We start from the raw sequence: 25,661 nt of genomic DNA, 5'->3' as shown, positions 1-25,661 counted from the left end.
AAATTGCATTTTTCACAAAAAGATGTCAAAATTACAAGATAATTTTCAAATATATGAATAGGAATAGATGGCCTTATAGTAGCAGTATAAATAAATCTTTCATAGTTATAACTGATTTTCGGAGGTGATGAACCATAAATTCTTATTAACATCATAGCCTGCGACCTCCTGTTTCTACAAATGTTCGATACCACAACATTATAGAATTGTATTTAGGTACATTACGCACATCATACTCACGTTGAAATTCCCTTAAAATTCCCTTAAAAATATTGGATGTATTTAAGTTGTGATACTGTAGACCTACTGTACTTTAATTTTGAGCGAAGATAGTTTAGTCCTTTCAGAAAAATTTCCAGATATAACTGTTTAAATTACAATTGAAAATATGAACCTATATACTTTAGTTTCTTTAGGTTCAAAATCTTCTATTAATCGAAGTGGTACTTGATACATAAAAACCGTGAATTAAAAGGAAGAATATGATGTCTCATCAGACTGCTCCATGCCAGTATAAATTCTAAAAGAAAAGCTTTAAAATAAAGATAATTATGTCGCCTCCATCATATCATTAAAAAAAAACATACATTATTTAAAATTACAATAACTGTTCCAGCATCATAAACAATATTTTCTTAAAATATATTCATGCAGAAAATCAAGTAGTAGTGTATCAAAGAACGCAATCAAATTTTTATACCGGTAACTAAATATTAATTTGTGGAACAGATGTATTATAGAGTCCACACTCTTGATTGGTTAAATGTTACTATCGATATATATTGGTGTTACAATCGAAATAAATTATGTTGCCATCCTCTAAATTAACCGACATTTTTCGTAGAAATGCCACATTGTATTTATGGTCCAGGAAAAATATTCGTCTTTTACAAAAACACTCGTTAAAATACTTTTTTGCCCCCTAAAGACGAATATTTTCTTTGGACCAAATATACAATATGTGAATGAAAAAATTATATTTAATGTTTTTATTTTGGTAGTGTTTACAGATTATCAGTAATTTGATTACAGCTTAACAAATATCAATTACCGGTACTAACAATACTAATCAACCATTACTTCTGTTGATTTTTATTTTATTTTTTTTATCACACTGTGGTGATGAGTGGCCCCTATAATATATTTGTTCTGATTTCTGTTTCAATCAAAAACTTTTGTACCTGAGTAAACTATTAAACATCTTACAAGTAAATTTCTCTCTGCAGCCTATTTTTATGACATCCATTTACATTATTCTGTGATGCAGCAAATCCCAGACATCTAAGTTCTTTGTTGATTATGCATTCAATAACTCTTTATGTACGGTAACAGAAGAAGTACCGTAGCTCACCACGTTGAGGTCTATCAGAATAATATGAAATTACATTCAGTACGGTATTTTTATAATGCAGAGAAGTACTACTGATAATTTTAATAATCGCCATGTAGTTCATATGAGATTAATATTGGGAACTGAATTTGTTGTTCCATTGTCTTGTAAACATAATATCACTCATTTCTGCACATTGTCGCATTGTCTTTCTACGAACTTTAGTTATGAATATACCAGTACCGTACTGTACTTCCATAGCTAACAGAAGAGAGTTAGAGTCATTTTCACAGCATTAATGTACATTATAAAGGCCAATGTTGCTTTCAAAGGCATTTGTCTTAGTTCAACTCTGAAATAGTCTTGTAAAGACATCATTTAAAATTGCATACCGTAGTGAAGTTAACATGAAAAATTCCTTGGCATTATATCTGAATGAAGTGGACAAGCATTTTATTCATATAAGAACTAGTCATATTTTGAGAATTAGCCTTAAATAACTTTTCATCATTCATATTACGCCTTCAGGTAACTTATAGCTTGTCATAAACGTGTTTTCTTATCATTCTATCTTCACCTCAGAGCATGACAATATTACTACCATTATTAAATCTTTAGGTTATGTTCATAGCATAGCATAATTTTATTCTCAATCATCAAAAGAGAGTTTCTTAATTTTAATATAATCCTGTGTGACTATTATTTTATATTATTATTTTGTATACCGGTATATAGGCTAATATTTAGAAAATTAATATTTTAATAGTCAATTGCACTTTCAAATTTTTTGTCCTAATTCAAATTCTACAAACATATTATGCATTTAAATTTTCACACTCACATTCAGACTTACCTGTTAGACATGGAATAATCATGTAATATGGTTATTACAAACTGATTAACACATAAACATGACTAAACAGCACACCATTCACATATATCCAAATATATATTGTTAAATGTTACTAAGATGGCTACGTCAATAGCTATTCTTTATTAGTGCCAAAAAGTACATACATATGTAGTGGTCACATTTAGAGACAGTAAGCAATAAGGAGTGATAATTGGGCTGTGTTACAGTATCCAAACTGAATGTGCAAGCTGTTTATTTCATTTGGAATGTTTCCAAATACAGCATGCTTGTTCATCGTCTATTCTCGAATACTGCATATTTAAATATCTGTAAATAAGACTCACGATTCATGTACCATGTCATGAAATTAAATGATATCATCAATTATTTAAGCAATGTTCCGTGGAAAATTTAGGAACATATTTTGGGAATAAATTTTCCAGTTTCTTCTTCGAAAGAAATGATACTGTGTGCTTTACTTTTTCTACTGTGCACATACTTGACCTATCTGCAATTGTGAATAATATTCGTGTATGTTCATGTTTTGGTGTGCTCCCATCCAAACCTGAACTGTTCATTTGTGTGTTGGTGTGTCTGAACATTTACCATGATATGAAAAATATCGTTCCAGGATCATGAACATAGATTTCTAAACAAGTGGCCGACACAGTTAGTTGTTCTAAATATACTAATGCTTAATTATGTATATACATTAATATTATAAGTGTACAGAAAAATCTAAGAAAATTTCATCAAAGTTTGTTGTCGAATCAAACTTGGCCTTCTTTTAAACTCAATGGAAAATTTTGTGAGATTCCAAATCATGGAATATAAAAGGGATGCAGAAAGGGAATTCAAAAGTGTTGTACTTCTGGAAGAGCCCTATCCTTCTCTTTTAATTTTGAGCCCCATTCCATGGTATGGTGTTTTATACAAAATAAAATATGTATGAAAATGTTTCAAGTGTGACGCAACTGTTACACCATCTCCTCATTTGCATTTGTACATTACTAGGTAACATGTAAAACATAATGACAGTCAATATAGATAGCCTACATCACGGGACTGTTTGTTTTTTTACATATATTAATTTAAGTGTTAATATTTACACAAAGGAAGACAGACTACTTTACTTTCCATAAGCATTTTTACTATGTTATATTCAAAACTTGCCAAGATTGAGATCATCATATCTGTCCAATATCTGTAATGTACTTGATCCTTAATTTTCAGATTATTTGCATAATGATTGCAATACTTTCAATACAAAATAGTGAACCAATTCTTGACCTTCTTTACCAAATGTGAAATAATTATTTGTAAGTTTAAAATAACAAATAAACTATTTATTATGGTATAATTTGTTCTTCTTTTATTACCCATCACTAATGTGTACCTATATCATAGAGAAGAAATATTGCTTGAGATGATTGTATCCTTTCGTCACAATGTGGAGTGCACATACAGTAGCCTGCAAATTAATCCGAACACGACATATTTTTACATTTTCTGTCATTGTTGGCCTCACAGCTGCTCATACCGCTTTAATTGACATCTGTAGTACGTGCAATTCCATTGTTGAAGGTCTGTCGTTATTATTTTTTTTATAATATGTGACATTTTGCCTGTCGTTTTGTACTTATAAGCATTTCAGTTGTGTTGAAGACTTAATACTGCGATCCTGTATACATTCTGTCGTCTTCACAAATGGATACAACTCCACGAAAACGGTCTAAAATTATAACATTAGCAGAGCATTCTTCTATGACACAGAGGCAAATTGCTGTAGAATGTCACATCGGTTTGGCTACTGTTATTTCGATCATAAAACGATACAGGGAGACTGGATCCATCACACCCCAGAAAAAAGGAAACTGTGGCCGGAAAAGGAAGACTTCATCTGCAGATGATCGTTTAATTGTCAGGAAAAGTAAATTAAATCCTAGACTAACTGCTGTCGACTTAACCCGCGAGTTAATGGCTACCACTGGGGCGAATATTCACGTCACAACAGTGCGGCGTAGGCTTTTGGAAGCTGAACAAAGGGCTCGTAAGCCTAATAAGAAGCAACTGCTAATCCCTGTTATGTGCAAAAAACGCTTAATGTGGGCAAAATTACATCAACACTGGACAGTGAATGACTGGAAGAATGTACTTTTTTCCGATGAGTCTCATTTCGAGGTCCACGGCCACCGTGTTTCTTATGTACGGAAAGGATCCGAAAAAGTAACAGCAGCTCATCTCCAACAAGCACCCAAATACTCCCCTAAAGTAATGTTTTGGGGTTGTTTTACACATGAAGGGCCCGGAGCATTAATACCTATCAAGGGAATGATGAATTCTGACAAATATATTCACTTATTGGAAACCAGAATCGTACCCCAACTGCAAAAATAATTTCCGGATGGCAGAGGTGTGTTCCAACAAGACCTGCACCATGCCATACGTCTCGAAAAACTACAGAATTCTTCAACAAGAAGAATATTCAGGTACTCCCCTGGCCAGGCAACTCACCCGACATCAACACCATTGAGAACTTGTGGTCAATTTGCAAAAGAAGAATACAAAAAATGGATTGTTCTACAAAGGAGAAGATGATTTCTGCCCTCATTGGTGTATGGTTTCGCGATGAAGAAATGAAGAATATTTGTGGGAAATTAGTGGAATCCATGCCAAATCGTCTCAGAGCTGTTATTAGGAACAAGGGAGGCCACATAGATTACTGAGGTATGTCTTAGATCCCTTTTTTATCCTGTTTGAGTGTTTTTGCATAAGTAATTACGTTGTTCGGATTAATTTGCACGCTACTGTACTGTCTCTTTGTAAGTACGTTATTATTTTTTTCTCTTTTACACTGTATTTACATTTAAGAAACCTAATATTTACTTCATTTAATGAAGCAAGTCCAACTGTAAACAAAGGACTATATTGTGGTGCAGCTTTTGGTACCAGTACTTCATGTGCTGCCAGAGCTACCCTAGAATATCCATGATTGAAGTTCAGCAAAGGTGAAGGATTACAGACACTTGTTTTCATTCAGGTTTTGAAGTGGCGTCACGTTGGCTGAAGATAAGAGCAGAACATACCTACCGGTACTTAAATACCAGCATTCTGTCATTGAAATGAAATGAAATAGCCCAATATGTCCCATGAAGGGCAAAGGCCTCCTACCCTTGGGTAGGGTTAGCTCAGTTTTCCTAACTTGACGAGCTACTCCATGTTAGGTTCAATGCTGTTCGTTAGGTATAATGTTGTTTGACACTACACTTTTCACTGTTCTCTTATTTAACTTCCCTCAAACAATGATGCCTGCGTGTTGCTGTTCTAGTCGTTGCTCAGATGTCTGCCTAGCGACTTCCACTCTTCTCTGTCCCTTGCTATCAGACCATTGGTGCCCCGCGTGATCTTTGAAGATGTCCTCCCATCTGCGTCTTGGTCTGCCTTGCGTCCTTTGCCCAATCCGCGTGTCCCAAACAGTACTTTTGTAGGTCCATCTGTTGTCTTGTAGTCTGGCAATGTGTCCTCCCCACTTCCATTTGCTTTGTGTGGCTGTTTGTGCGATGTCTGTTGTCTGTGCTTGTTGTTGGATTGTGGTGTTTGGTATCCTGTCTCGCAGGGATATTCCTAAGATTTTGCGCTGCATTTTACGTTGACATATTTGAAGTTTGTTCTTTTGCTGTGATCTTAGCGACCATGTTTGACATCTGTATAATAGCACAGGATATACACATGTTTCTAGGGTGTGAAATTTTATTGTCCAGCTTAGCTTTCTGTCTAGGAATATGAACTTGAGGCCCCAGAACGCTTTCCAGGCTAGGCAGATTCTCCGTCTCAGCTCCTTTTCCATTTTGTCTTAAGGTAAGTTAAATGAATTAGTGCTGTGTTACGAAAATTAATAGTTTGACCACAGAGAACATATTTATAATCCAAATCCATAGTGCTACAGCCCTGAAGGGCCAAGACCGACCAGCCGGCTGCTGGCCCACATGCTGAAGCAGAGGTGGACGATCATCCAACCAGAATGGAGATATCGTGTGGTTAGCATGATGATCCCCCAGCCGTTATAGCTGGTTTGCGAAACTGGATTTTTCGCTACCTGTCGTAGCTCCCCAAGTGCATCACGATGCTGGTCCCATACACTGGCCGAAATTTCATGAGAAAATTTCTTCTCCCATGAGGACTCAAATCAGCGCGCATTCTGTAATGCGGGTCCTAGGCAGGATGCCTTAGACCGTGATGCCACAGCGTGGGACACATATTTATAATATGGTAAATAATAATAATAATAATAATAATAATAATAATAATAATGATAATCAGTGAGGGAAGTGAGACGGTATGTGCCGGTATGGAATACCGCCACTGGTTTCTATGGCCAGAAAACATACCATTAGTGAAAAATGACATACCATCACTGAAAAAATTTGATCCGGAAAAATTTGTTTATACATTCCTTCACAGCAAAGAGTAGGCCTACTAATGTCTGGTTCGTAGATCTAAATCACAGTCTTCTGGAACTATATTCAACGTGTATTTTGACACGTTTATTTTATAAGTCAACTTCTGGAATGCTTACAACGGTAACTTGTTGTGATCATTGTTGCAAATTTAGCAACTTTGTCATCTTTTGTCTTAGGCCCAGTTGTATGATCGCAGAATAAATCTTGGAATTGCTATTCATGGAATAGCCTAACTATAGAATAAATGGAGTATCGTGTTGTATGACGTTCGTTTATTCCAAGGTTATCTATTCCATAGTTAGCTGAACTGAAACAGAGGTTGGCAATATTTTAGATGGTGTTTTGTTTATAAAGTACATTCAGAATACCAGTAATTGTTGAAATTTATTTTCTGAACATATCATTATTTTGTGTATAGATTTTATTATAAAGAAATGAGTAAATCAAAATAAATTAGAAGTCAAAATTATTAGATAGAAGTTACACTTAAGCTAGTTGTGATAGTGAATGACTATAAGAACGTGCTAGAAAGCAAAAACTGATGCCGTAACATTTAAACAAAGGACAAGAGCATGGGAGTCTACCTATAGCTAGGTTATAATAATGCAAAACGTAACACTGATATAATATTGTGCTATGACTTTGCTTAAATTTAATTTTAATTATTAAAAAAATTACAATTTCTTTATAATGATGAAATTGTGAACTATTTTTACCTGTGTGTTATATGTTCCAATAATCATCAATCAATCCTAGCACACTTTAAGCAGTGTCCATTTTTAGACTGAATCTTGCCAGAAATTCTTCATTGTTACACTCGTTTAATAGATAAAGTCTGTGTCTTATTTTCTTTGTTTCCGCACTCTCAAAAATAAATTATATTATGTAATTCATCATCACTATCAGAGATTCATGTCTAATGCTGCTGCCATTTTATATTTTATTCGGAAGTTATCCTCCGAATAATGCACTATTAAAAGTTGGTACAACACATTTCTCGCATAACCGTGGAATTAATTTTAAAAGGACTTTATTCCGTGTTCGTACAACTGGGCCTTATTCTTTTAAAATATTTATCATTGACAAATTCGTTACTTATCTGTTATTTAAATATGGTTACCAGTACATACTATTTTAAGTACTACTTCTTAGTGATAGAAATAAAGTTTTAATCATTAATGCGATAGGTATCAAATTAATTTTGCACCTTTGTTTAGCGATTTTCCGTAAAGCAGTATTGGCAACGTTTGGTTCTGGTTTGAATTTTGAGCTTTGCTGCTTCAGTATGCAGCATCATTAAGTAACGGTTACCATACACATTTAAATATAGTAATTCTCATTCTTCTTTATTACGTTATTACTGGTGTAGAATAAATTTGCCATAAGAGGAGTAAAGAGAAAAGTCATTGACACAAAAGAGGATAACTGTGATTGTGTTATCGATGATTGGACTAGACTCAGTGAATCCAGTCAACAAGGAAAGAGTTTGACTACGCAGGCTTTGTCAAATGCTTATCCAAGCCAACAAAGTGACAATGAAATAGATTTTGGTTATTTGCGGTTATTGGTTATTTCTGAATGTTATTTAGTGGCAAGCCAATTTTCAAGAACATGAGTGACTAACTTACAAAACTGGAACAAAAGGAATCAGCTCTAGGTAAAACTACCAGAAATTTGGTCTTCCTGAAGTTGAAAGGCACTCCAGAGCGCAAGTTTAAGCCAGAAAAATACGTGAAAATACGGCAGTTGACTTAATATAGGCTAGGTATGTCAACATGTATGTCGAACATGGAGTAAGGCTACAAAGGGAAAAACATTAAAGGAGGGGGATTCAATCCGGTGCTGAGGATTGAACTTCGGCATAGCTCAGTGGTTAGAGCGCTTGGTACGTAGAACAAAGCATCCGGGTTCGATCCCCAGCACCAAAGCGAATTTTTCTCCTCTAATAACCATTGTTACCGTAACATAATTTTCTGTAGGACTAGAAAATTAATCTTTACGTAGATATGTGTATCATGTTTTGTGACTTTCCACACGAAGTAAGATTCAAGTATGTAAAAGGAACAATTTTTTAGGAGGAAAAAAAACGTACTGGTATCCTTACAGTTCATATCTGTTTTTATAAAATGTATTACATGTGTAGGACTGTGTGACCGTATTTATTATTCTGCATTGTTAAAAATAAGAAAACTGATTATTTTGGTTAGATTACGTTGTATTTGTACCAAATTAGGTAAAAAAAAAAAAATGTGGGAAAAGTGAAGATGAAAAATTCTGTCCTTAATGGGTTAACACTTGTGACAAAACATAAAACTTTTTTAAAAACCTAGAACTTTGAAAATGTTAAAATTGTTAAAAAGGTAGTATACCTTGTATGATGGATGGCACCGTTTCGACACTGGTATTATGCTTACAAATTACAGTTATAAATTAAAATGCAATAGCTGCCCAGATTTCTACATAGGGCAAACTGAAAGATCATTTCAAATAAGGTAGGTCAGAAATGAGCACATTAAAGCAATAACTAAACCATACATTACATCAAATTATGCAGAACACATCACTAATGACAACCGTAATTACAATAACATAGAAACAGATATAGAGATACTCAATGTACGAATTAAGATTTCTGATGGGGGGGGGGGGGATGGAATCCTAGATACAGAATACCATACATAAAATTATTATTATTGTTATTATTATTATTATTATTATTATTATTATTATTATTATTATTATTATTACTACTATTATTATTATTACGGCTCAATGCCTGATTGTACTGAGTTGCTTGTCTTGCATCTTGATCATCATCATAATTATATTCATGAGCAGGCTTAAGATAAGATGTGTAATTCCTAAGTTATTGATTGTTGTCAGCTTGCTGGTGATGATAATACATCAATATAATTTTTTTTTTTTTTTGCTTACTTTATCTACTTTATAAAATATACTCATATTAAAACAATTATATTTTGTGAGGGGGATAGAAGTTATTCTGGGCAGGGATGTTAAAATGAATTTATGAGAGGAGGATAACTTTCCCCAAATTCGCACCCTGGAGATATTACACATTACACAAAAAAGTCCACAACTTAGCATATTAGAACAATATGAAACAAAGGGTCTTCCAATAAGAGTGTCCTACTTTTAACATATAACAGCTGTCGTGTTTATGAAGCTATAATAGTTCATATTTTTCCTGTGGTTACAGTTGTTGTTAAAATAATAATCATGGAATGTGACATCATTCCGTAACACGTAGAAATAGTTAAAATTTATTATCAAAATGGGTCATCAATTTACCAAGCATTCCATTTGTTAAGTGAAGTGTATGGTGTGGTAAGATACTGGGCTATGATAAGTGTATATTTTTTACCTTAATTGGAAAGTATGGATCTCAGAAACGTCTGGTTTCAGCAAGATGGCGCCACGTGTCATACTGCTCACGAAACAGTCTACCTTTTGAGGGAGAAGTTCAGAGGCTTCAACATTTTGTGTGGGTCCGCTAAGTTAGCTCTGTGGTAGGAAAGATGGCAGTGCACAACTTCTACTCACTAAATTGTGCACCAATATACTTGGGTTAAATCCCAAATCTCTCTGCAGTGCATATGAAGGGATTCGTCCATCGGATGGGAACGTTAAGCCTGGAGTCCCCCTTGGTGCTATTCGACAGGAGTAGGCTACAGCCACACTACAAAACTAAGGTATTTTCAGTGTTTTTTTTTTTAATTCCCTATACTGGCTGTGGCAAAAGGAAGATTCACCATTATTATTATTATTATTATTATTATTATTATTATTATTATTATTATTATTATTATTATAACAATGGCCAGCAAATTGCTTCGGCGTTGTATTATCTGTTCAGGTGAAAAACACCAAAGCTGTTTGCCAGCCCTCATAGGCCTAATTATTTACATTAAAGGCAAATTTTACTCAAAACCCAGTGTTCATTTATAGTGTTAATGAATAGGTACCGTAACTCGAACCTTTGGATGAATGAAGCCTCGATTATACGTAAGCTCAGTGCTTTTTTGATCTGGGGGAACGCATCGGTAGTTAGTAGTTAATGAAAAATGTATTAATAAAATTCAAACAAGGGAGTTAACAAAAAGAAGAACACTATTCCTTTAACAAACAGTGTTTATTCGTGCCAATTTATTTACGTCACTCGACAGTACTTTGCACTTATATTTTTTCCTAACAGTACCCTTTATACCTAGTTCATTCAGCAAACATTTATAGAAATCAAAACAAAATTTTCAACGCTAAATTATGAAATAAATATTAGAGAAATTATTGATTTTTATTTATAAAATAAAGTTTGATTAAAATACGAGACTTTTGCGCGCCCCAACAGAAATTACGGGGACGCTGGGCATATAGCCAAAAAAGGTGGACAGTCCCCTTTTTATGGGACGTATGGTAAGCTTGATTCCCCAAGCCACTTTTTCGACATCAGGAATGCTTATTGAAAAGGGTATGTCCGTAAAAATCTTGAAATAGATTTTTCTCGCTTGACAATATTGTCTTTATATTTCTTATAATGAGAAAGACAATTTTATATTCATAGAACTAAATACAAAGTAGGCCTACATCGTACCCTTACCCAATAATTAATGCTAGCTTATGAAGCTAGTGCATTTGGACATATATATTATGAAATATACATACTGTAATTTCATGTCACTTACATATGATACGAAATAAATAAGATATAATTTGAAACGGAAGTGATATGTAATATGGAATCACAATATAATATTAAATTTGTGCATGCAATTGGCTGGTGTCAGCTTCTGTGTCACACCTTCTTTAATTTTTGAAGGTCGCGCCCTGTATACTAAACGTTGGGATTTGTTGCATTGCGGACTTTTTGTACTATAGAAATATATTCATTGACATTTCACAGGTTAATATTCGGGCTTATTTCTTTCGATTTCCAAACAAAATGCCTTATACGTCATAGTGAAATAATAACACTTGTAAATAAGAAAACAATTACACTAATATGAACTAATTATAGCAACCTACAAGGATCTTTAGTAGGAAATTATTCATTCGCGAATATTAGTTACAGCAAACTGTTACCGGCAAATGAAACTTCCGTGATTGGGTGGCACCTCGAAAACCAGCTGATCATGTATGGTAGCTGAGGCTTATGGGAATGATATTTAAAATCAAAAGTGACGTAATTATTAATGTTGGTAACATTAAATACTCTAGAATGTGGCCATCAATTAAGACCAAGTGTAAGTGAATGACAAGTCTGTGAAGAAGTGCAGTTTTTAGCACAGACGGCGTGTTGCCAAGTCTAGGAATGTCGATTGACTGAAACGTGACGTCACATCATTATGTGGTGATATTATGGCGAGTGAAGCGGTGAAGAAGTCCGTGAGTATTTTGTGTAATTATACCTGTAATACAAAGTAATGCAAGAAATGCTTGCGTTAAGATCGTTCTCTGAACTTCATTGATTGTAAAATAAGAAGTCTTTTATACTGTGCATTAAAATTTCATTTAGAAATATCATGACGAAAATTGACGATGTGGTAGGCTGTTGTGCCTATGAGATGGCATAACCTTGAGATTCACTTTACGTTAGCGGCTGTTGTTGTTTATGTGTAAACTTGGCAAGAAAAATGATGTCAGTTTATTCGGTTTGGCTTCTTATAACGTAATGAATATCTGTTTTAAATGGACGAGGCGTATTAGTGGAGATATTAAAAACATCTGTCATGTCATGATCAAATAGAAATGCCTGTTTGTGAAAGTGACAATTTTTTTAAAAGTAGGTCGTGAAGGTGAGAAGAGGAATTTTGTAATGCTAGTGGAGTTACAGTATGTCGGATGAAAATATCTCTCGTAAATTTGAATGTACTACCAGAAATGAACTTTAATAAGAGTTGACATAAAATATTTACAGTGAAATTCACGAAAGGTGTTGTCTAGTGATTGTTGCATAACAAGAGGTAATGATAATGTTTATTGTACGTGTTCCTAATCTGAAAGAATATGAATTATTTTGTTTTCAATGAACAACACATGGACATAAGAGAGTCCATCGGTCATGTTTACTTTATAAATGTCAATTTATGCCATTTTGTGTGCAGATAAGTGTACATGGTATCTTATTTTAAGTAATTAAAATGTGAAAATACTATAAGCTGACATATATTTTTTTTAATTCAATATGAATTGCTTTCGCTGTTTTAGAAGGCGTGCACTCCATACTTTTAATTCTTGAGTGCTATAGGTACTATTTATTATTATTATTATTATTATTATTATTATTATTATTATTATATCTAGCTATTATTAACGCACTTCAACGTATTCGTAATAAAAGTGCTATCAGCTATCACAATAAGAAGGGTGATAAGAATTAATCTAACTTGGCTGCTATTTGGGATAGTTAAAAACCACACAAGTCATATCGATCTGCAGAATAGTAAGACATTAATCATTGTAGTAAAATGGAATATACACCAGAATAACTTGCATAGATTTTATTTGGAATAAAAAGTTAGGTTTATTTAATGAATAACTGTTGCAGTACATGTTATTTTAGTATTCATCCTTAAACCTGTAATTACCGGTACTATTTCCAGTACATAAGTTACTGCAAGTCTTTATTAAGTTTAATAACTGTTTTTTTCTTTCACTCGCATCATCTGTCATAGATTTATATTACCAGTAGACCTCCATATTAGGATCATGTCTTTGAAGTAGGTAGGCCCTAGGCCTACCAATGTTACAAATAATGGTGACGAATCGTTATTCAGTCTAATTGTCGCCCCTGAAACAGTATATACATCGGAATTTGATTGTTTAATTGTTATTGTTGATTTAAATTTTTACCTGTACATTAATATATGCAAATGACTAATTAGGTCCTAATTTATATTCTTCAGGTTATATAGATATTGTTACCGTAAAGTGGGGTGACTTTGAATGCTGAGGTGACTTTGAACAGTAATTTAGCGCCTTTCTAAATTAAATGCTGTACCCAATTGCGAAAAAACTGTTTAAGTTGTCAATAAATTAGTTCAGTTTTTTCGCAATTGGGTACAGCATTTAATTTAGAAAGGCGCTAAATTACTGTTCAAAGTCACCTCGGCGTTCAAAGTCACCCCACTTTACGGTACCTGAAAAAAGTTAGTCAGTTACAAACATAGGCCTATCTTAATGTTGGCAGGAGAGCTTTCAACTATTTCATAGCTTATTTATTAGTCATTAAAAGAAATTGATCACATTCGAATGTTTTTATCCAAGACCATTCATTTTTACTTGTTTTTAATGGCTCTCAGCGTTATAGTTATCAAGATTTGAACATTTACATTCATTCATTCGCTTACCAAATTTTGAGTTACAGGACATAAACATTTTACATCACCATCATCATCAAATTACAGCTATAACTATAGACCAGCTGTCCTTACCTGACGTACATGTTGCTAAGAGAACTACAATTTATTGCAGTCATTCAGAGAATTTCATTGTTTTGGGCAATTCTTATTTGGAACCATTATTACTTGTTCATCACTCAAAAACATAGGTCTTGCCTACTAGTTTTTTTGATATGGTCAGTTATGGAATTCATATTAATTTTAAAACCATTGACTTATACTGTATAAAACATACACATTTTATCGCATCATCATTAGCACCATCTCCACCACCACCACCACTGCCACCACCCACCACCAATGTCCTTGCTGCCACTACTGTCTCAGTCACCATCACTGCCATTGCTGCTTATGTTGTCATTGTCACCACAACCACCATCACAACTTTTTAAACTTGTGTTGTAGTGAAGCTTTCACCAGTTACATAAGCAAGTGGAAGATAGTTTTTCGTATTTTATCGGCTATGAGTTACTGTTGTTACCAGAAAAAATGTAGGCCTGTTCTCAAACAGAATTCATGTTGATAAGAAAAAGTTCTAGGGTGCTATTCATAGACATTTCGCAGCACGTGCAACGAGCGTACTAAGCTAGCCCCGGCTATCCACTGGTTACTAGTACAGAATTAAAATCATATCCTATCGCTAACACTGGTTTATGAATACGAAAAACGCTGGTCATCCACCGGAAGCCCACGCTAAAAATGTCTATGAATACGGCCCCTAGTCATTTACTGTAAATTAGTACCAGTACTGGTAATTGATGGAAATTTATATTACTTTTGAAAGTTCGTGTTAATCATTTTTACATAATTTTGATGATTGTTAAGGACACAGTCTAGCCTAATTCTGAAAATTCAAATATAGAATGTGTCAAACATAAGAGACTGTCACTTCTGCTGTTTCTCAGTATTAGTCTAGCAAACAGATCACTGTTCCTCACAGATAACATTCTTTGCCATTTCACGGCCGAGAATCTGGCAAATGAACTGTCGCGTAACTAGTGAATTATTTTTTTAAGGAAGGAGAGAGAATCATACCTGAATTTCTGAGCAGTTGCTAAAAATGTTCTCCATTAGACCTACGTTTTATATACATATTGTGATGAAGTTCTGGACACTCTTCCTGTATCTCATCTTATTAGTAGCCTATAGTGCTAGTATATTAGCCATGTTATTAATTTTTAATTGGTTTATTTTACAACACTTTATCAGCTACGATGGTTATCTAGCATCTGAGTGAAATGAAGGTGATAATGCCAGCAAAATGACTCCAGAGTCCAGCACTGAAAGTTACCCAGCATTTGCTTGTAACGGGTTGAGGGAAAATCCCAGCAAAAACCTCAACCAGACAATTTGTCCCAACCAGAATTTGAACCCTGACATACTTGTTTCACAGACAGACATGCTAACCGTTACTCCACAGCAGCAAACTCAGTGTTATTTCATCCCTATTAATATTTATACATGGGTCATTCAGTAATTAGTGGCAACATTTGAATTAACAACGAAGAAAACATTTTTGAAACCGTCACATTGTTCCAATGCTCAGAAGTAATCTCCTCCAACATGAAGAACCCGCCTCCACACCTCAGGGAGACGACGGATGCCATCCACAGCGTCTTGTTGTACTAATCTTCGAACAGACTGCTCTACTGCTGCTATAACTGCCTGTCTGGTTCTAAAGCAGACTCCTCTAAGTAGTAATTTCATTTTCGCGAAAAGATCAAAATCACATGGACTCATATCTGGGGAGGATGCTCCAGAATTTCCCAGTTCCATCTGCGAAGTAAATTAACCTCAGGGGCAGCTATGTGAGAGCAAACACCATCATGTAGCACAGTAGGATGAGAATTTAGGAGATTTGGACATTTACGGCTCACAGCTGGTCGTAAATGCTGTTCCAGAAAGTAACTAATATGCACCATTTACATGATTTCCTTCAGGAACTGAATGAGTGGCAAAGACACCGTCAAAATCATAAGCAACAATGAACATGACTTTAAGTGGATCCTGTTCTTGCTGATACTTTTTTGGCCGTGGGAAATCATTGTGCCACCACTCATTTGATTGTCTCTTCAATTTTGGTTGGTTGCATCGAACCCAGGTTTCATCTAAAGTTATGATATGTCGAAGGAAACGCTTTCCTTCACGTCCCTAGCGTTCTAAGTGCAATCTCGCTGTTTCCATTCTCTGCCACATGTTTTCCTCTTTAAAATTGTGTGGAACCTATCGAGCACAGATTTTCCTCATCTTTAACTTCCCTTGCTAGTTCAATACAAGTCCAACAATGGTGTTTTTCCAACAGTGCTCTTACAGCGTTCATATGCACATCATCACTTACTGATTGCAGTCTGCCAGCTCCATGTTTTTGATGAACATCTTCCCTCCCCTTGCGAAATGCATGTGCCCACCTAGCTGCTGTATGATATGGTGAAGTCTCTCTACCATAAGGTTCTAGTAATGCTGTATGGCATTGTCGAACGTTCTTGTCTCTTACAATCTCAATTTTAATTAAGCATCTTTGTTTGTATTTGCTAAACTTTTAGACCACTACAGATAAGTCTACAAATTAAACTCACTACAAATATCTTATAAATGAGATTGTCTTAAAACTCACAGATAATACATATCAGATGCTCTTCTTTCTCCTTGTTATCAGCTTGCATCATTTACCGCTGATAGCGCCACATACAAACACTGTTGCCACTAATTATTGAATGACCCATGTATAGTGAATTTATGCCAGTCATCTTCTCGATAAGGAGGCATGATGGTTTGTAATGTGCTGAATGGAGAGAGACATTCAAAATGACTGCAAACTTGGCCTCTGTGTGACGTATTCCAGGTGGAAACCAGGACAACAAGCACTGCAGAAGATGCAGTGAGATTGAAACCCTGCCGCATATCCTAGGTTTCTGCCTCTTTAGTGAAAAACTTTGTAATGACAGTAATAATGTCCACACCTGTGGAGTAACGGTCAGCGCGTCTGGCCGCGAAACGAGGTGGCCCGGGTTCGAATCCCGGTCGGGGCAAGTTACCTGGTTGAGGTTTTTTCCGGGGTTTTCCCTCAACCCAATACGAGCAAATGCTGGGTAACTTTCGGTGCTGGACCCCGGACTCATTTCACCGGCATGATCACCTTCATCTCATTCAGATGCTAAATAACCTAGATGTTGATACAGCATCGTAAAATAACCCAATAAAATAAAAAAAAAACGACAGTAATAATAACGTAGATATTTATCACCACTGCACTATGAGAGGAAGGCTTTACGATTTTTGGAGAAATTTACGGACTTGCTAAGAATGGGAGCACTAGAAGGCTCTACATGCTTGTTATAAAAAGCCATCTGAGAAAAAAGATTACGTCTTGAATCCCACCCCAGATCACATATAGATTGTTCATTCCTATGTTAAAATCGGTTGCACTTTGAGGAGAATAACTGCCAGGATCGCCACCTGTCTGCCATAAACAAACACGAGATGGCAGTACAGTCGCTAATGCAATTCAAATGGGAGTTATGACGTGACTCCTTATGTAACAACTAGATGACAGCATAGTAAACCTGACAAAAGTTGTTACTGTCAAAGCCTATAACGCAACCAATCTGGGTATATATGATCTAGGATCCCACAGTACAGTTTGAATTCTGCAAGACATGTGTAAGGAGAAGAGAGAAATTTTACAAACGCTGTTATGAACTTGATGGCATTGAGGTTATAGGGTTCATGGTTGGTGTTTGTGAGGCACAACAACAAGTTTACTGTACAAACACAAAAAAAAAAAAAATTCGGGTTGTGCAACAAATTTCTGCAAGAACTGGCAATTAAGGCCATAAGAGGTTCCATTTCCATCCTTAAGAACCACTTGTATAGCAATGGCATTCATTGAACTTTTGATTCACTTTTTTCTTCTTTCTGACTCTTTTGCAAAACATAGTTTTCAAATATTCCACCCTTTGTGTAACAAAGTTATTTATTTGAAAATTGACTTTTTCGCTTAAAATAATTTTTTTTTAACATTGCATATTTTGTCGATTTTTCTCCACAGTCATTGCTGCCACAACTGTCATTAACATTTCCTGCTTTTTGTTTCGGTTTATAAATGGATAGTATAGTTCCACAGTCTAGTATATAGAGTCGCGAAGCTCAATACGTAGTAAATATGCAAACATTAGATAGTTGCTCACCACTAGGATCGCTAATATCGCCTCATTACAGGCAATGCAAAATAGTATCGTCACAGTCTATTGTTTCTAGCACCCTCAAAACTCAAGCTTCGTGACTGTATACAGTAGACTGTGATAGTTCTATGATAAGTGACTTTTTTTTTTCTTTCTCCCTCTTTTGCAAAAATATTTTTTACAATTTCACCCAAATTCAAAAAATTGTAACTATGTACTGATATGTCTAGTATTATTTCTTTCCCATGTTTAGAGGGAGATTATAAAATCAAAATTAATAATATAACAATACAGTGTTTCGATGGAAATTGGAAATTTATCCTTTGAATAGGTGGAAAAATTTAAATACTGTATCTTGGAGCAACAGTAACAAATATAAAAGACACTCAAGAGGAAATTGAACGTAGAATATGGGAAATGCCTGTTATTATTCAGTTGAGAAGCTTTTATCATCCAGTCTCTGTGCTGAAACTTCAAACTTAATTTTCTAATTAATCTTTCATTTAATCACAAAGTGTAATATAGGTTTTCTATTCATTTCAGCGTACCCTATCATCCCTTTCAATTTCCAAGGTTATTTCACTTTCATTCTGTATATGAAATTGAGGTGTTTCAGCTTTTAGAGCATATAAAAGTATATTTTGTTATTTTTGTTTCACAATCCGGTGCTTAAATCAAGATAAGTATAGAGAAAGTCGGAAAAATGGTATGCAGAAGAAATGAAGACAGTGAAACACATTACAGTTATATTTTATTTATTGCAATCTGACAACATGTAGACAGTGCACTGTTATCAGTAAATCTTTGTGGACAATTCTGCGGCAGTCAACAAAGCACTCTATAATTAAATGCACTGCTGATCCTGTGATGTTGAAAGGAGTTTTTCGTCATTTAAAGAGATTCTTATGGACGATAGAAAAAGTTTGTTTCGTAACAGTTTAGAAAAATAAATGAAGTTATGTCTTAATATTCTTATGTATAATAGAAAAACCGTCAATAATAGCAAAAATAAAACATGCACACCGACTCAAATGTGCATTTTCATTCCCAAAACTGGGCGACGTATTCTTCATCCTTGTGCATCTCTGATACAGTCCAGATTTTTTTTCTCTCTCTGCATCTCTCAATTAATGTTTCGTCAAACATGTTTGTTTATTTATTTATTTATTTAAATTTAAATATACAAAATAAAGAATATAATTACAAACAAGAGAAATAGAAATAAAATAATACAATCAATATAAAAAAGGAGATACAGTAGTATTAACAAAATTTGAGACCGAATGAGCAGCGCTCGTGTTCGGTCGCAGTTCAGATATAATATTAATAGGCCTATAAGAGAATATAAAATAAAATAAAATAGGAAATAAAATTACAGTTACAGAAATTATATAATACAATATTAATATAAGAGAAATATAGAAAATAATAAAAAAATAAATAAATAAATAAAATGAAATAGGAACTAAAATTTAAATTACAGCAGCAATGGAATTATATAATATAATATTAACACTAGAGAAGAATAATATCGCAAGTGAAAAGTAGGACAATATATATATTTCAAAATTATAGAATACAAATATAATATAGGTTGATTAGTTCATATACATAGGCTATAAATTTCATTATTACTTTTCTTCTATAGCATGTACACTTACACTGTTTCAGTTTCTATTATTTTTTTTAGTAAATATAACAATCTGAAGAACCATGCACAAGCAATCTGCGAACTGAATAATCCAGACAAGAATAATAATCGGCAATTTACTGTACTTTCCTTATCTTTTGCATAACAAACCCAGTAAAAATTAAAATGTGCCAGAGAAAAGTAGCACAAAGTAATGCAGAAATTATTTACGGGAAGTTACAAAATGGTTAGCAGATATTAGCCAAAGTGTCAGTTATCTTTTGCTGTGGTTCAAGTAGTAGCATATCCAGCTAACATTGTAGAAGACCTACATTGACACCTGGCAGAGGAGAGTTTTATCTTTCTTCTATAAAACTGGACATGTGTCCCTTGTCTTTAGTTACTTGTCTGTAAAGTTATCATAAGTAACAGGGCCTAATGGTCTTGTACCATGTTGTCTCCATGAAGAGCTTGCGGCAGTGTCTGACCAGGTAGCAGGTTCGTGCAGCCACTAGTTATTTCAGGCATGTCAGAAATCAGACTCTAAATGTGCAGTTACGTGTGCGGATCACCGGTCTGTGCAGGTTGCATCAATCAAGCGTTGCTCTTACCCGTTCTTAGCTGGAGGGGTGTACAATAATCTATTCTGTGCTTCTAGGGTTGGATTAAATAGACATTTGGACATTATAAACATAGATAGCAGAACGAAAAAAACACAGTTATTATCAGTGCCCGTATTTGACAAAGTAGTGGTTGATGCGATATCACACAGATGGAGACGCCTTTCTTGATCAAATTGTGACTGGTGATGAGACCTGGGTGTCTCACAACACAAAGTAGTGGTTTGTAAAGCATAATTTATTAATATGATTTTTATACAGTATTTGAAGAAAAAAAAAAATTGCAATAATTTCGAAACAACAAGAAACGAACAAGTATTTCATTTTACGCAGTAGATACTAATTATTTTAAAGTAATACACTCTACTCTTTCATTGTTCGTCAAGCATTATTATTTACTGTGACCATTGGTGCACAAATGTTGAAGAAAATATTATACTCCCAATTAATTACATGCAGTAGGACATTGTGAAGTTTTTACACTGAAATCATTTCTTTGTTGTATGTCAATATAAATTAATATTAATATTAATAAATATAAATTAAGCTTAGAATTTAAATTCACATATAGATTATTTGAAAACTTTGAGAGCAAGTATCGAAAAGTTGGGAGCGTTACTCAAAGAAATTAAAAGTGTAGTTCACAAGCTGTGAAGCGATGATATTCTCTTTATGTCAGATTTCAAAATTTATTAATATAAGTATATTGACTTAATATTGTGATGTGAGGTGGAAAATTTGCCATTATATATTTTTCCAGAAAATTTTTCCGCCTTGCAAATAGTTGTTTTCTTCTCTCCTTACAACCTCAAGAGCCTCACATGTATTCCTAACTATATTCTCATCACTTACCAGTTTATGAAATGAAAGTCGTAAGTCGTCTAACCTTTGATGGCCGTGTTAGTACATACTCCAAAACAACGCCATTGTCAAGGTCGTTTTGCCGTGAGAGTACTGATTAAGAAATAAGCGCTGGCAATATCATATTTTGAGAACTTTACTAATCTGATCTAAATTGTCACCTCACAACACTATTACCTCGACATAGGCTGATGAAAGCCTTTCGTTTTAAAATAATTATTATTGTTGGCTGAGGAAAACATTATAACAATTATGTTATATGATTCGTAATTTCTCTTCTCCGTTATCTGTGAACTCCTCACTTTATTTATCATAACTCATTCACAGAGACAGCCAAATCGGCACTCGTACTGAAACTGTGTTACTGAAACAAAAGCTGCTGCAGGTATTGTATAGCCCTGTCACGTTCCCCTCCAAGGCGATTCACTCCCTACAGGTAGGGGAATAGAAAGTGCACATCGCACAGAGACAGTTGCACAATGTGCGCGACTGCACAATGTGCAGGGTTTTGACATGCCTGAGTTATTTGATATCATGATGATGTTAATTTCTGCACATAGTTCCCTTCATGACTATTTATTCTTTGACAACTGCGTTAAATGTACTTAATGTCTCAATGATGGGTATGCACTCTAGCTTTCGTAACACTTCATTACGAGTAATTCTGTGCTTTGGCAGTTGCTCATGCAGTGCAACCACCGTTTGTTTCTGTGTATTTTTCATGCAAGCACATCAAAGGACTCTTGCTGACAACAATCTATACACAGGGAACCATTTTGCAGCTTTGTTGCAATTTTCTTCTATTCTTTCTTTCTTTCTTTTGTTTCTCATTCTTTTCATCGTCCTCCAACATCTTAGGTAGGCAACTAGGAGAGTGGCTCATGTTTCGTTTTATATTAAAAAATCTTTCTAAGCGGCAAAGGCCTGTTCTTATCCTTACTATGGTACAGCCTCTATGTCACTGTTCACAATTAATAAATTACTACATCTTTTCCAGTTGTATTTCATAAATTATCAAATGTATTTAGGTATTTCAGATAAGTCAATTTAATTTCAGAAGTTATCAATTGTACGAGGGGGATCCAGGAAATAACGACTGTTTTGTTGTAATAATTAACAAAAAAAAATATTTATTTGAAAAAACAAAGTCTGCTACATAACTGAAGCTTCCTTTACTTCTCTACATAATCACCACCTACATTTAAACATTTGTCGTATCTGTTCACTAGCTTTATAATTCCCGTGTTATACTCCTCTGCCGCCAGTTCATTAAGCCAGATGGTCACTGTCTTCTTCAACTCTTCATCACTTCCAAAACGCGTACCACCCAGAAAGTCTTTCAGCTTAGTGAAAAGGTGAAAATCGCTAGGAGCAAGGTGTGGACTATAGGGCGGATGATCAAAGATTTCCCAACCGAATTGATCCAGCAATTCTCGAGTTGAAGCAGCAGTGTGCGGACGGGCGTTGTCGTGAAGAAGCACAACTCCTCTCGAAAGCATTCCTCGTCTCTTGTTTTGGATGGCTCGCCGTAGTTTTCATAAAGTCTCACAATAACGATTTGCATTGATCGTAGTGCCTTTTGGCATGAAATCCAGCAAAAGAACACCTTTGCGATCCCAAAAGACAGTAGCCATGACTTTTTGTGTTGAGAGAGTCTGTTTGAATTTTCTCGGTTTCTTGGGTGATGAGGGATGATGCCACTGACGTGGTTAGCGCTAGGTCTCTGGGGTGTTGTGAGACATCCAGGTCTCATCACCAGTCACAATTTGATCAAGAAAGGCGTCTCCATCTGTGTGATATCGCATCAAGAATGTCAATGCTGAGGCCATTCTCTGAGTTTTGTGTTGGTCACTCAGTTGCTGTGGAACCCATCGTGCACAGATTTTGTGGTAGCCAAGATGTTGCGACACAATTTCACCAAGCAAAGAACGAGAAATGTCAGGAAAGGCAATATGCAATTCGTCGAGTGATGTGCGCCTGTCTTGCAAGATTCTGTCGTTCACTTTAGTCTTCAGGTCTTCTGTGATGAGTGATGGGCGACCGGGTCGAGTTTCATCGTGGACATTTGTTCGCCCATTGTTGAACATTTCGCACCATTTTCTCACATTTCTTTCATTCATTACAGTATCACCATACACTTCTTTCAATTGCCGGTAAATTTCTGCAGGTTTCAAATGTCTGACATTCAAAAATCGAATCACACTCCTCACCTCACAGTCGGCGGGATTATCAATCACGTCGTTCATTTTGAAGTAACACAAAATGCACAATGGCGACTTGTTGCAACCAGTACTCACAACATTATGAGAACACATGTTAAGGAAGCCAGTTGACCTTCAAACAAGGAAGGGGAGTCAGCTGCGCGGCGGGTATGCGCGAACGGTCGTTATTTCCTGGATCCCCCTCGTATTTCAGATGGTATCAAATGTATTTCAGAAAAAAAGCAATGCATTTAAAATTACATAAACCCGAGTCACACGGGGATAGTTTACAGGAGTCAAGTGCTTGAAGTCTCTAAACTTGATGCTATATTTGTGATCACACGGAGACATTAAACTTGAAACCATGCTTGAAAAAAAAGCATATGCTGAATGTTGTATTCGTAGTGGTGTTTGAATTCTTGTATTCTGTTATAGTTAATAAAAATCAATAGTGAACTAGCATTTTTAGTTTGGTGAAACTGAAGATGCCACCAGCACATATTAAAGCATGTGTGCAGCTAATTGGCGCCTTGTTATTTTCGAAACCTTGTTCCATGACTTCACTGACTAGTTTCTGGAATAATAATTCCCGCTGTTTTTTTTTAGGTATTCTTTGTTACGTATATTCCATACAAGTTCATACTTCTCATACACTTCCAAAAACTTTATGATATCGTTGGAATTCCTCTTAGGGGCGCTCATTATTAGTTATTATTAATTTACTTCGACAATAGGCCTAAAACTACAAACTTTCTACTTGCCAAGTTGCTACAAGTTAGCATTCACATGAGGTGGAGAAAAGTTGGTCACGTGACAGGAAAGTGGACACAAAAGTTGATGGGTCGTCAACTTAAATTCTGCTTGATCGCCAAGTCACAACTTGACTGTCTCGACCTTATCACACGGGAAAGTTGAAGGAAAGTCGACTTGCTCCAAGCACTTGACTCATGTAAACTATCCCGGTGTGAACTAGGCAATAGTCACTTTTATTTCACAAAATAACAAATGTAGGTCTACTTGAGATTTTAAGATATATTTAAAAGAAAGGAAAATGGATTTAAAAAATCCTCAACTGTATTGCATTTTAGCATCCGACAGGCATATTCTCCATAGCTAAAGCTGCAGCTTGATGCTGTGTTGTACTGCAAGAGCACAATCACCACCAACAATATTGTGTGTGTTGCTTCATCAATTTTACTCTCTACAGTAGGTAAATTAGCCTACAACACCAGGAGCTATGACGTCAGGAATTCCAAGATGGTTTTTACGTACGTCTTCACTTTACACCAAATGATCTCGATTGGATTTACCATTGGAGAATAAGGTGCCAACCGTAACTTCTGAAATACAATTGACAAATCTGAAATAAAATTGGTACTATCTGAAATTGAATTGACTAATCTGAAATACAAATGATACTATCTGAAATTAAATTGACAAATCTGAAATATAATTGATGTGTTCTGAAATATAATTGCTACTATCTGAAATACAACTGGAAAAGGTGTAGTTCTAATTAATTGACTTAGGCATCAGGGGCATCATTTCAGTTTTTGTTTAGGGAGGGGCAGGATCTGTTTTAGAGAAGACTGTAGTATAGGGTATAGTGCAAGGTGTACTCCATATTTCCTTTAAAATGTACTGGACAATAAATAATCATCTCTCTATCCACTATAGATGTTCTACACAGAGTTCCACCATCATTTTCTCCAGAAAAAAAAAAAAAGGTGTGTGTGCGTGCGTGTGTGTTTTTTTTTCCCCACGTTCTGACCTCCAACATGTGCTTGCCATTGGAATCATTAACAAGCCATTCACACGAAGAATTTAATTTTTGAGATGCAGTAACTTGTGCTCAGTGTTCAGACTGGTATTCACTTTTGATTATGAGTGACTTATTATGCAGCATGGCGGAAACTGACTAATTCTTCAGTAAAAAGCACGAAGTAGGAAAACTTTTGAAAATTGGTGGAAAACAAGTAGTTCTTAACACCTTCAGGAATTTTGGGGGCAGGGGGAATATCTCAGGTTAAATGTAAATGCTGAAATAGTACAGCCAAGATACTTCAATGTATGAACCTGTTCTATTATTTCTGGGTCTATCATTATTTTA

At 35.1% G+C, this 25,661-nt stretch overlaps 1 protein-coding gene across 2 annotated transcripts in view; it reads left to right on the top strand.

Moving 5' to 3' along the window:
* Window positions 1-11,823: 11,823 nt before the first annotated feature.
* Window positions 11,824-25,661, top strand: part of bbx (bobby sox) — a 51,601-nt gene continuing 37,763 nt past the window's right edge. For both annotated transcript variants that reach the window (XM_069849710.1, XM_069849712.1), the window contains exon 1: window positions 11,824-12,043. In XM_069849710.1, coding sequence (XP_069705811.1) covers window positions 12,017-12,043 — 27 coding nt within the window. In that variant the 5' untranslated portion in view covers window positions 11,824-12,016. The remainder of the gene's footprint in view (window positions 12,044-25,661) is intronic.

Source organism: Periplaneta americana, chromosome 16 (genome assembly GCF_040183065.1).
Source record: "Periplaneta americana isolate PAMFEO1 chromosome 16, P.americana_PAMFEO1_priV1, whole genome shotgun sequence".
Classification (NCBI taxonomy): Eukaryota; Metazoa; Arthropoda; class Insecta; order Blattodea; family Blattidae; genus Periplaneta; species Periplaneta americana.
The sequence above is the reverse complement of the archived record's forward strand: the minus strand, read 5'-3'. Positions and strand labels throughout refer to the sequence as shown.